The sequence below is a fragment of the Sciurus carolinensis genome, chromosome 6 (assembly GCF_902686445.1).
Source record: "Sciurus carolinensis chromosome 6, mSciCar1.2, whole genome shotgun sequence".
Lineage (NCBI taxonomy): Eukaryota > Metazoa > Chordata > Mammalia > Rodentia > Sciuridae > Sciurus > Sciurus carolinensis.
The window spans coordinates 53716764-53730572 of NC_062218.1; the positions used below are offsets into that span (position 1 = coordinate 53716764).

Below are 13809 nucleotides of genomic sequence, written 5' to 3' on the forward strand. Positions count from 1 at the left end.
GTATTTTTCACTTTTTCTACCTGCTAAGCATCTCACATGATTCCATTCTCTCTTCTCTCTTACCAGGAGTGAACAGATTCATAACAATCCACAATTATGCAAATTGGCTCTTTTGATTATTACAAAACAACTCATTAACATGGATGCTATAACATTCTGGACATAGCCAAATGGTAGGACAGACTCATCATCATGAAATATGAAAAATAATAGCATGTATCAAAAAGTGGTTTCTTGGCCTGGGGTTGTGGCTCAGTGGTAAAGCACTTGCCTGGCACGTGTGAGGCACTGGGTTCGATCCTCAGTACCACATACAAATAAAAAAAAATAAAATAAAGGTACTGTGTTCATCTGCAGCTAAAAAAAAAAAAAAAAATTTAAAATATGGTTCTTCTTAATACAGGGGACCTACAAAGGAAATGTGATCAAAGGAAACCAGCTTTTTTGGTAATGTCTGCATTTATTTTTTTGTATAACTGAAAATAAGTTAAAAAAATTTTAAATCTCTACATGATAAAAGGTGGGGGAGTTCAACCAAAACAAGGAGACAAATTAGGATAAACTCTAAAAATATTTAAGATAAGCTAATAACATTCAATTTTTACTTCACTAATTGAAGTTTCTGAGTCACCACGTAAAAAACTGTAACATGGACCATAAAGTATTTGGCATGCTGCATTTGGCAGTTGTTAGCATACTGGCATACTCATATAAACTGTTAGAAAAAATAATATCTATACAGACATTGTAAGCATAAACATTACATATTTTTTAGGCTGGGGTGTAGCTCAGTGGCAGAGCATGCTTAACATGTTTGAAACCTTGGGTTCAACTGCCAGCACAACCACCCCACAAAAGAAAAGAGGTATTATACATTTTTAATGTTTTCATTAACAAACACGAAAAGTGCCATTTCACTTATCATTCCTAATGCAGTTATTGTTAATAATTTATTAGCAGTTATCAGAAAATAAGTTGGGAGAAGTTGTATACTGAAAAATAAAATTCTTGGTAAAAGCAACAAAGAAATAAACTAAAAGTAAACTTAATAAGCAAAAAGTAAACCAAGGGAAAAATAAAGGGGTAAGAAGTGTTAATACAGAGGTATAATGACATTAAATACAGAGCAATATTAAATAGGCTCTTATGCCACCATGTTGAATTTCCAACCAGAGAGTAATGTGATTTCTCCATCAATCTAGGCCTACGTACTAATCAACAGCAAAGGTAAAGAAATTTTGTGGTTGACTAAAACCAATTTTTGTTTTTAAGTTATTCAACATCAGTATTTGGAATGCGAAAATTAGAATGAGGTACTACTTAAAGATACTACAGGCTAGGCATCCCTAATTCACAAATCCAAAACTTGACATGCTCCAGCACCCAAAATGCTTCAGATTTTGGATTTTGAATTAGAGAAGTTCAACCAGTAGTCTATAAAAATATTCCAAAGTAAAAAATACTTTGAAACACAGCCCTAATCCCAAATAGGGGATACTCAATCTGAATCATATTTAAGAGTCAGTGAAATAACCAATTCTAAGATATATTTTTTTTTAAATCACTGAAAAGTCAAAATACATGTAGGTTTCTCAGCACTTGAAACATGTTTTACAACAACCAAAATCACAAAAATTCAAATTTAGATGGATTATAAATCAAGACTAATTCTAGTATAATTTATTTTGTTTATAGTTGAGATTAAAAGTAGGCAAGTAATCTTGTTATGTAAGAAACCTGGGCTAATGAATTAAAGTAGGATGTGAAACAAGATTTGCCAGATAAATGACCAAGTTGTTTACTGCCTTTATCTACTCCAGCCTGTAATTTGCAATACAAAGGACTTCACAGACAATAGTACCACTTTGAAGAATTATTGTCAGGACTACACTTCCAAAACCATTTCCCCCCCTCTTTCCATATTAACTTGGAGAAATAAAAAGTTGCTCATTCCTTCAACATACAATTGGAGTGTTTTAGAAAGGTATTTTATAGGTAATGCTTCTCTAAAGAGAAGTTCTATTACCTAAAATACAAAAGTATTTATATTTTTTACAGGACATGGAATACTTAGAATATTATTTGCTTATTTCAAAAAAAATGAAGTAATTAAGCTTCTCAAGAAACTTGGATTCTATACAGTATTTTCAAGTATAAAAGCACACACAAATTTCTCCTAAAAAAACTGATGCTAAATAAGTTTACAATTCTCTAGTTTAGCTTGTATATAATTCTGAATGAGCCCCATATCTTAATTTACCTGTGAAAAAGTCTATTAATAAAAATATACCATATTACCAATAGAGATTTTATAGAGAATTTTATAAACAAAAAATTACAAAATGTCATGAATATAACTTTGTAGCAGAATCAAGAGCAGATTAATATATAATGTCCCCTGTTATATAATACACATTAAAATAGTTCATACTAGTTTTCAGCATTTATATTTTTATATTTCAATTTTTAACAAACCTAGAAATAAGGCAATGCACATGTGAAGTATTTGCTAGATATTTTTAATTATGTCACTTTCTCCATGGGATATTACTTCAATTTTATAACCATATGCAAATTAAATGACCTTTCCATTATAATTCCTAAATAGTAAAGGCATTAAACATCAAATGAAGCTTAAAATGCATAAAATATAGAGCCATAAAATTGAAAGAAAAATATTACATTAGTAATATCCTAAATTAACAAAGAATTTTCCAAACCACATCAAATAAGGCAAGGTACATTAAATAATTTATAAATCTATAATATCTTTTGCTTACTTTCTTTGTCCATACAGTTTAAAACACCAAAGCACTGAATGAATAAGAAAGGATCATTTTAAAATGAACAGATGGCAGTACATGTCACTTAAGGATAAAAGGAAGATAGACTATTGCTTTGATTTGCAAATAATTTTTATTCAAATAGTCCTGTTTCCATTATCCTTGGATGAGAAGATTCTTTACTGAAAAAAGAACATCCCTTTATTGATGGAAGGCTTCTAATCTCAATTGGGTTGGATCTTCTGGATGTCTCAAGGCAATTCCATTACGCAGCAGCAGTTCAATATAAGGTGGCCAAAAGGAATCTCTGATTTTGACATATGGATCATGTGGAACATCAAATAATCTATTTATAAGAATCTAGGAAACAATATCATCCAAAATATTCTTTACCGGGGAAAAATTCTACACAGCTATAATAAAGCCAAGTTATTCACCAAAGGATGTTCACCTCTTTTCTCCCGGAACAACTGTTTATAGAATAACTTTTATGTACTAACTTTAATAAGTGATTTGAGTTTTTAAATGACTATAAATATTAGTGAATAGAAAAAGTTTTAAAAATGAATATCTGTACCTTAATCTTTAAAAATATTCCTTAAAAATGGTTTAGAAAGCTTTTACAATTCTCCTGCATTTTAGGATTAATAATTTCTTTAGCATAAAGACAAGAATCTTAAATTTAAACTTTTACCTCAGTGGTAAAGCACTAGACTAGCATTTGCACAGCCCTGGGCTGGATCTCACACAAAATTCAAGAAAATATACAGAAAGTTTAAAAAAAGAGAGTCAGTATTTGTGGGTAGGTAAAAGAAATCGCCAGTTTTCATGCCCGCAAACCTTCTACTCTTCTGATAAATCTTCAAAATAATCAATTTTATCATCATTTCCTTTGTCTTTGATTTTTATCAAGGATACTGAGGGATTACAACAGAAAATTCAGAAGGTTCAAGTATTTGTATTAATTATATAGGCTAGCATTTCCCAAACTTATTCCAAGGAATTGGTGTCTCTAAGAATTTGTTCATAGTTCTTGATAAACAGGGTTAGGTGGTCACATAAAAGCTTGAGAAGTTGGTAATGAGAACTGACAATAATGCGTCTTTCCCAAATTCACTTACATTAGGAAAGTTTTTTCAGGAACCAAAATTTACAATACTTTGAATACAAATGTTTTATAAAACATAGTCAAAAATAGTTCGACCTGATGGCGCAGACCTGTAATTCCAGTGACTCAGGAGGCTAAGGTCTGAAGATTGCAAATTTCAAGGAAACCTCAGCAATTTAGAGAAACCCTGTCTCAAATAAAAAAAAAAAAAAAAAAAAAAAAACTGGGGATGTAGAGCAGTGGTAGACAAACCAACAAACAAAAAAACTGAAATTTTAAAATGTAAATTAGTTGTATTTTGCCTCCTTGTCGTCTACCTCCTGGTACTTTTGAAATTATGGAATCAGAACTCAGAAGGATTAAAGGATTCCATGGGGGCACAAAATCAGTGGCAGATCATGAATTAGGCTTTATCTCTGAATTGCCACACCAAAGCTTCAGGGGAAAGATGCTATTACTTTAAGGAACATGGAAAAGAAAAAGCATAATTTTTACAAATAAAGTGCTACTAGAATGAATAAAATTAACCTGCCAACTTCTTTTTTTTTTTTTTTTTTGCGGTACTGGGGATAGAATTCAGGGTCTTGCGCTTGCGAGGCAAGCACTCTACCAGCTGAGCTATCTCCCCAGCTAACCTGTCAACTTCTAATTTCATATTTCATAATAGTAATATTTCAATTCTTGAAATAAAAATTTCAATTAGCATTAATTTTTCTATTTCAAGTCACATATCCTAGGGAAAAAAGCTTGTGGTCTCGTTTCTTTTTAGGAAACATGATAAAGAATCAAACATATTCCCATTAGAGCACTTGGAAAGTTTTCTGAGTTCTAAGTGTAACTCATTGGTAGTGTTCTTGCTAGCATATGTGAGGCCCTGGGTTTGATCCCTAGCACTATAAAAAATAAAGTTTTCTTATTTTTCATTTCTAATTTAAACTGTATTAACCAAAAGTTTAGTAGATACTAGAAATGGCTAAATGTTCAAAATTCAAATTTAAAATGAATATGTACATTAAATTCTGTTTTTCACTGAATAACAGTATTAAATATTGGGTACTATTATCACTAATATGAAACTCAGAGACATACTTAATTTTCTAAGTTTTACACTATATCTCACAATATAGTTTGAAAATTTTACACTTGTATTTCATAGTTTATGCCTGTCGACATTTGCTGCATGAAGTGACAATATTTATTTAAAAAAATTAAGACATCCACGCAAATAACATTTAATAGTTTCAGTATAAACTGGAATAGCTAGAAATAAATTATAAATCCAATAAATACCTGCATTTTGTTTTTCAAAACAATGATACTGTTTATTAAGGAAAAAAAAAGAAAGATCTATTGAGGCAACTACTGAGTTGGATAAAAACAGAGACTTTACCACCCAATTCATTAAATCACAATGAAACATGTTTTCTGAAAATACTCTTCAAAAACTTACTAATGTTAAAAAAAGGCACACTAATTGGCAAATATGCTATCCTTCAAAGACCATTTTATTTTCCTCTCTGCCCAATGGCCATGCATTGTCAAATCCAGATTTTCTAAAATATTTAATATATTTAATAATTTGGCTAAAGTTCAGAAAGTTTTTTAAAATTAAAGGTATTTATAAAACAAAAAAAATATCAAACAGAAAATGTTGAAATCACTCAGTCCTTACATTATGATAAGAGATTGATGTTATTCAAGGAAAATTGGCAAAACTTTCTATAACTCTGTGGAAAGAATCTTTAAGTTCACTTAGATATTTTAGAGTACGGAGGTGTCAATTTAAATTCTAACGTAGCAGCACAAGATTTTATAATGTATATGTCAAATAACATGATATATTTTTAAAGTCTTTAATTGTGATAAAACTTGGGAATGTGATTAAAGATGACTTTAATTTCATGTTCTTAAAAAATGATAATATTTTCCCTAAGTAAAACTATTTTTTAGTAAAGATAAATTATTACAAATATATTTAATAAAGACTGAAACATACCTAAAGAATTAAAATAGTATTTTCTCTTTTTAAAGCCTGAGTACAATTGTTCTCAAGTAAGTAATTAAATGATAGCATTAAGACAAAAAAAACTATACAATACGCTTACCTCTAATATTTCATGCAGTGTTATCAGCTGTTTGGTTGAGTCTTGAATGTTTTTCTTTGAAAGAAATGTGAATAACAAACAATTAACATTTTAATTCTGCCAGGGCAGAATACTGAACTATAATGAGGTTTTAAGAATTATTATTTCTTAGTTCCAATGGTACATGGTAACTAAAATCAAGCTCACAATTGGATGACATAAAGAATTCTTTTTTATTAAATACAGTTTTTAGTTGTAGGTGGACACAATACCTTTATAACAATCTTACTGTACGTTAGCTTTCAGACACTTATTTCACCCTGCTAACTTCTGAACATACTATCATCTAAAATGCCAAAGTGCTTTCATACATTTGGCAAAGATATCTCTCCCTCATTCTTTGACAGTGTTTTCTTTTGAAACAGTACTAGGAATTAAACCCAGGTCCTTGTGCATGTTAGGCAATCACTCTACCACTGAGCTACATCCCTAGCACTCATTAGTTAGTAATTTAGACCCAAGAACAATATTTTGTGTGTTTCTACTAAATATCATCTTATTTAAGATGTTTCCCAAGGTCCTGGACACCCAAAGTCCAATTGTGTCATCCAATACATTTACCATCTAATCCTCTTATTCTCATATTATTTGTAAACCTTGATAGTCATGTAGTCTACCTCTTTATCCAAATTATTGTTTAAAAATTTTAAACAATTATTAAAATGTTCAACAGGATAAAGTTCTAAAGCAAACTGCTAGAAATCTTCTTCTTCAAATAACCCCAAACAAAAGGACTGAGTTCAGGCAGTTAATTGCAAAGTCACCAACTATACTGACAGTAATTTCCAGGTACCAAAGATTATGGGGCATAGTGATGCAAACTAAGGTCAATAATCCCAGGCCCTAAGCAATTTAGTGATATCCTGTCTCAAATTAAAATATCAAAAGGACTAGGGATGTGGCTTGGTAAATGCCCCTGGGTTCAACACCTCATACAAAATAAATAAATAAATAAAAGATACCAAAGATGATCATAGAATGCTTATAAAGCCTTGTGAAAAATACAAATGTTAAAGAAATAATAAAATAACACTAAAAAGGAATGAAATTTCTAGTAAAGATAGCAGAGCAAATCTGCATTTCAAATCTCCTTATATCTTGCTAAATGAGAAAGAGTAGTAAAAATTAGTATATGAGTAAGTAGTAGTGAAGGCAACACAAGTACAGAATTGATTAATAAATAAGAAGCAAGTCAAAAAATTTTTTAAAAAGAAGCAGAGCAAAAAATTAAAACAAAAGGTTTGGAACAATCCAAGGAAATGTAGAGGAAAAATATTAACAAAAAACAATTAAAGAAGTGAATGTTTCAACATAAGACAGGAAAAACAGTAGATATAATTACAGAAATTTTTCATGAAATAGGAACTAAATCTGTCAAGAGAAAAGGCATATCATCTTCAAATCAAAATTGATATTGAGTGATCAGCACTGTGATATATACTTTTATGTTACTGAAGCTTAAAGAATTGGTCAGCTTTATAGTTAGAAGCAGCAAATCATCTATAGTCTGGCTTCATTTCTACACAGTACATTCCATGTTAGAAGACATGGAGCAATGCCAAATCTTGAGTTTCAATTTAAAAATGTGCTGAAACATTCTTTGAGTGTAAAGACAATAAAGTATTTTTAAGAATTCCAAGAATAAAACATCCTGCAATCTTTATTGAACAAATTAATCAGGAAGAAAACAAACAAACCATTATCAAAATCATCAAATAAAGCAATGGATTAAATCTAAGAACTAAAAAATCAGTGGTAACAGATAATAAGTACTGAATCCAATACAAAATAGAATGAAGGCTAACCATAGACATGAATGATGATTTCTTAGCACAGTATAAATACTGTAAACCCACCAAAGTAAAAACAACGCAAAATTGGGACAGAGAATGTTAATTTTCTCATTTTTAATATTACATAAAATTGAGAAATGGAGTTAAACAAACTCTTATATTATTGCTTTTCATAATTTATTTTGTTTGTATTAGAAAATCTTTCCAGAACTCTCATCATTTTTTTTTTTTTTTTTTTTTTTGCGGTGCTGGGGATTGAACCTAGGGCCTTGTGTTTGCAAGGCAAGCACTCTACCGACTGAGCTATCTCCCCAGCCCACTCTCATCATCTGAAATAAAAAAAATTTGAGTTCAACAATTCAACACTTCACTATTTTTCACTATCTTCTACCAAATTAACATAAAATTGCATTTAATATTTATTTTATATTAACAAGTACAAAATTCTACTGATCCAATCACCCATCAATTTATTTTTTTATAAGTGTATGTTTACAAAGATGTCTCATTAATATTTACCTAAGGTTAACAATGGTGTTCACCTCATGTTAAAGAACTGATGGAGAATGGTTTTTTTAGCTTTCTTTTCTTCATATCCATCTTTGAATTATAAAGTTCAGTGTTGTAGAAGGAATGTGTCTCTAGAAATTGATGTGGTGAAGCCCTAATGCAACTGTATTTGGGAACAGAGCCTTAAAGGGGTAATTAAAGTTAAATGAGGTCATAGGATGGGACCTTACTCTAAAAGGGCTGGGGTTTTGTTTTGTGGTATTAGGGATCAAACCCAGGGCCTTGTACATCTAGGCAAGCCCCCTACTGCTGAGCCACATCCCTAATCCATGGCTGGTCCCTTTATAAGAGAAAGAAACACTAACAATTCTTTTTCTCCTTGTATAGAGAGAAGAGACGAAATTGTGAGAACACATGAGAAGTTATAATCTACAGGACAGAAACACAGACCTTGCCAGGAACCAACTCTGATAGAGCTCTGTCTGATCTTGGACTTCTAACTTCTAGTCTGCAAAATTAATTTCTGTTGTTTAAGCCAGGAAATCTATAATGTTTTATGTCAGTAATAATATGTACAATATTACTGCAGGCCAGAAAGACTGAGGTAGAAAGAGAGAGACAGAGAAACAGATGTGATAGAGAGGGAAACAGAGGCACAGATGGTAGACAAACAGGAATCTATCATTTTATAACATGTATCAATAGTTCTGTTATTAAAAAAAAGTGAGGTTATCAAATATGACTTAGTGAACTATTAATGGCTTCTGTTAATTTTTTCTTTTCAGGATGCCTCACACTTCTGGTTTTATTATTGAAGAAGTTTAATAGTTTTAAAAAATGAAATTTAAAAAAATGGGAGACTAAAATTAGGAAAATTAATTGGTGAACTGTTGCAAGATTAAGATCATTAAATCAAAAGAATCATGACCTTCACAAAATAGTCAATAGAAGGCTTTCAATAATTTCCAAAATACATATAATAATGACTAGACTGGGAGACATAGTCCATAACAAATATAATGCCTAGGGATGACTTCAAAGAAGAAAGGGAAAAAAATAAAGTGAATACAGACGACAAGAACTATCCTAGTAGGATGTAGCTCAGTGGTGGAGTACATGCTTAACATATGCCAGGTTCAGGATTCAATCCCTAGCACCAAAAAAAGAAAAAAGGAAGAAATGAACTCAGAAGATATGCAGATAGAGATAAAAATGACAACAGACAAGATTTTCTAAGCAGAGCGAATACAGTGTATAAGGCACACAAAACAGAGGTCAATGCATACTTGTTGGGGCCATAGTAGGATGGCTGAATGAATTCACATTAAGAGATAAATAAAGAATGACTCATGATGAGGCAGAACAGACAAACTCCAAAGTATAAATCCATTAGTCTAAGTAATTTAAAGACTTCATCCTCTAGGTAGTCAAAAGTTTTATGCTGGGCTGGGGTTGTGGCTCAGCGGTGGAGCGCTTGTCTGGCATGTGTGAGGCACTGGGTTCAATTGTCTGGCATGTGTGAGGAACGGGGTTTGATTCTCAGCACCGCATATAAATAAATGAATAAAATAAAGGTCCATCGACAACTAAAAAAATATTTTAAAAAAGTTTTATGCTAAAAATGATTAAGCTATATTTATACTTTAGAGAAACCATTCTGGTACCAGTTTCAATATCAATTCTAATTTCAAAGTTCTATTTATTTATATCACATATTACATTAAAGAAAAGGTATTAAAGTGATTGTTCACAATCTTCCATCACTCAATGATTTACTTGCATTTTTGGAAAAAGTTTATTCCATCGTAAATACTATTCAAAGTTATTAACAGATTAAACTAACAGATTTTAAACAATATTCTTCTGATTTAAAAAGAGGTATACATTCATGACAGAACATTTGGAAAATACTAAAAAGCAAACATCTTCATCAGCAACAAAAACAAAAACTCACCTACAAAACCATTCCATTTTATGGTATAAATTAGATTCAATTCATAAAATCTAGTCATTTGTTTTATTCTTTTAATAATATGAGCATTTTGTTAACTCTATTAGTGTTTAATACATCATTTTTTTTCTTTGGGTACCAGAAATTGAACTCGGGGGCACTCAACCACCGAGCCACATCCCCAGTCCTGTTTTGTATTTTATTTTGAAACAAGGCCTCATTGAGTTGCTTAGGACATCCCTAAGTTGCTGAGGCTGGCTTTGAACTTTTGATCCTTGTGTCTCAGCCTCCTGAGCCACTGGGATTACAGGTAAGGGCCACTGCACTCAGTTGCCTACACCATTTTTAAAAACTGAACTTTTCATATCACATGGATACAATATAAAAAAAATTTAATCAATTCCATTTTATTGAATAAGTAGGTAGCTTCTAATTTTTCAGTAAATATAATGTGATGATGGCATATTTCAGTACATTTATCTGTGTGTATATCTTCAAACTATAAAAGAAAACTTGCCTTTGGACCAACCTAAAACAATTTCAAATATGATTATCTACATGCATATCTTCTCTAAAACTTACCTTTCTCTTTCTAACATTTCCATCAGGCAGAGGAAAATGGTCTTCTAGAAACTCACCCAAGGTAATCAAGAGTTTCTCCTTAAATGCTTTTATATTAAGCATTTTAGTTTTCAGTTCATTAAAGATTCTAATAGATAAAAAGAAAATTAAGAGAAACATTTAATATATGTACATGTACCTGGTTCTTCATAAAGTTAATAAAAAACTTTGATGAAGGCTAGGGTTATAGCTCAGTGTTTGAGAACTTGCCTCCTATGTGTGAGGCACTGGGCTCAATCCTCAGCACCACATAAAAATAAATAAATAAAATAAAGGTATTGTGTCCATCTACAACTAAAAAAAATTAAAAAAAAAACTTTACTGAAACTTTCATGCTCCATCCACATAATTAGCTTTATAAAAGATATATTTCTATATAACATGTAGGGAAGCTAATGGTATAACCAAGTCAAGTTATTCATAAAAGATCATGTAATTAATAATTGGTAAAAGTTAGGGTAAGATTCAAGATTCCTAGTGAGATTTGCTTTCTTTTCATCTATAGTTTAGGTAACATAAAAAAGAAAATACTTTCTCCTATGTAAAAAACATAGAACCACAAATTACCTTGTTTCAGAAAACGTAACGACCTGATTTTTTAATTCACCATAAAGTACATTAAGAGATTCTAGCATTTGTTGCTGTTCATCCAACCATTGTTGCTCCCTTCAAACATGAAAAAACAGAATATGAATTTTAAGTGCCAACTCAATGTGTATCAATGATTAATAGTAATTATAACATAAACGTACCTTTCTAAGTCTTCCTTTAACTTTTCATTCTTTGACTGAATAGTAGATAGCACATTTTCAAGATCATGTCTTAATTTTTGGAACTAGAACAAATAAGTCATTTAATTGCTTAGTTTTTAATCCTACAAATAGTTTTTTTTTTTGTTTTTAAACAATAGTTAAATTTACACATTATCTAGAATATCTCAATTCAAAAGTCAATAGTAAAAATACCTAACATAAAGAGTTTGAAATGGGATATATGTAGCAGTTGCAAAATTTTTTTGGTAGCATTTCACTGTTAAATACAAAAATATAAGGAGTTTTGAGGAATATATTTTCATTTTAAACTGAAACATAAATTACTGGCATGTTTTCAGTAACAGGCTAGAGTAGGTGTCTTTTCTGAGTGTATAAAAAATAGTCACAATTGAATATCATTCATTATTTATTCAATCATTCAGTCAATATTTATTGATCAGATATTGGTGACCAGGAATTGTTGAAGGAGGCAGTGAGGCAAAGGTAAAGAAAACAAATGGTGGAGGGATATAGATTAGATAAACAATATAAAACTCCAGCCAGTGGGAAGAGTCACATGGAAAAAGTACATCAAAATAAGAATAAACACATGAGGAGTAAGGGATAGTTGTTTTAGATAGTGTAATAAGAATCTCTTTGATCAGATAACAAATAAATAGTCAGAGAAAGAACACAAAAGATAAATGAAGTTACTATCTAGCAAAATAGTATTTCAAGAGAGGGAAGAGTAGGTAAGAAGGCCATGAGGCTCAACTGTGCTTAAAGAATAAAAAGACTTCCTCTAATATCCTTCTGTTTTTTCCATTTTCCTGGTCTCAAGATTTTTTGCTAGGTTTTTCTAAATTTAAATCAATGCTTAGTTAAAAATGTATGTGGTAAACCCTAAAGCAACTATGAAAACAAAGGGAGGAGAAATAATAAACCAATAGTGATAATAAAATGGGTTTATTTTTTTAAATTATAAGATTAAACCAAAAAAGCAGGAAAAGAGGAAAACAAGGTGAGAAACAATAGAATGAATAGAAAACATAAATTAGAAAAGTAAATTTCAATATAATCATATTGATATTAATTAAATATGGTCTAGCAATGGAATTAAGAAATTAATGATAGAAAACTTGCAGATACATGGATACTGAAAAATACTACACACTTCTAAATAATCCATGAGTCAAATAAGCAATCAATAAAAAATAAGAAATTAAAACTTCAATCATAAATTATTATGATTGGAAAACACCTATCAAAATTTCTGAGATGAGGGCTGGGGAGATAGCTCAGTTGGCAGAGTGCTTGCCTTGTAAGCACAAGGCCCTGGGTTCGATCCCCAGCACCACCAAAAAAAAAAAAAAAAAAAAAAAAAAAAAATTTCTGAGATGAAATAATAGTATACAAATGATTATACTAAAACCAATAATAGAAAGAACAAAAATTCTCAAATTAATGACCTCACCTTTTACCATAAACTCAAATTGGGACACTCATAGTAAGATGAGAAAATAATAATAAAGAACTTCAACCAATTAAATGGAAGAGGGTAGTAAATCAAATGAAATAAAAAGTTTATTCTTTGAGAAAGTCAGTAAAATTAGCCAGATTAATTACATGGAGAGGGGAGGAAGACACAAATCACTAACATCAGGAGACAATCACATTACTACAGACATGAAATGGGTGCTGGACATGGTGGCACATGCCTGTAATCCGGTGACTTGGGAGGCTGAGATAGGGGGATCCAAAATTTGAGGCCAGCCTCAGAAACTTAGCAAAATCCTCAGCAACTCAGACGCTGTCTCAAAATAAAAAGGGCTAGGGATATAGTTCAGTGGTAAAGCTACAAACACACACACACACACACACACACACACACACACACACACATATCATTCAAATGACATGTCCACTTAGAAAATCTTACAGAACTATAAAAAAGCTACTAGAATAAAAAGGTTTCTCAAGCTCACTGGATATAAAAATCAATATATGAATATTAATTGCACTTGTACTTAGTAGTAATAAAAATTTGCATTTGAAAGAACCATTTAAAAATTTTTCTAGTTTTTGATGGACCTTTATATTACCTATTTATATGTGGTGCTGAGAATTGAACCCAGTGCCTCACACAT

General features: G+C 30.9%; 1 protein-coding gene across 2 annotated transcripts in view; it reads right to left on the bottom strand.

The window, feature by feature from the left end:
- Window positions 1-2555: 2555 nt before the first annotated feature.
- The window catches only part of Cenpk (centromere protein K), a 39298-nt gene continuing 28044 nt past the window's right edge, over window positions 2556-13809 (bottom strand). The window contains exons 7-11 of one of the 2 annotated variants that reach the window (XM_047556134.1): window positions 11663-11745; window positions 11478-11576; window positions 10872-10998; window positions 5997-6050; window positions 2556-3143 (exon numbers count right to left, since the gene is read on the bottom strand). In XM_047556134.1, the coding sequence (XP_047412090.1) occupies window positions 2985-3143; window positions 5997-6050; window positions 10872-10998; window positions 11478-11576; window positions 11663-11745 (522 nt within the window). In that variant the 3' untranslated portion in view covers window positions 2556-2984. The remainder of the gene's footprint in view (window positions 3144-5996; window positions 6051-10871; window positions 10999-11477; window positions 11577-11662; window positions 11746-13809) is intronic. The other variant, XM_047556133.1, reaches the window with a different exon arrangement.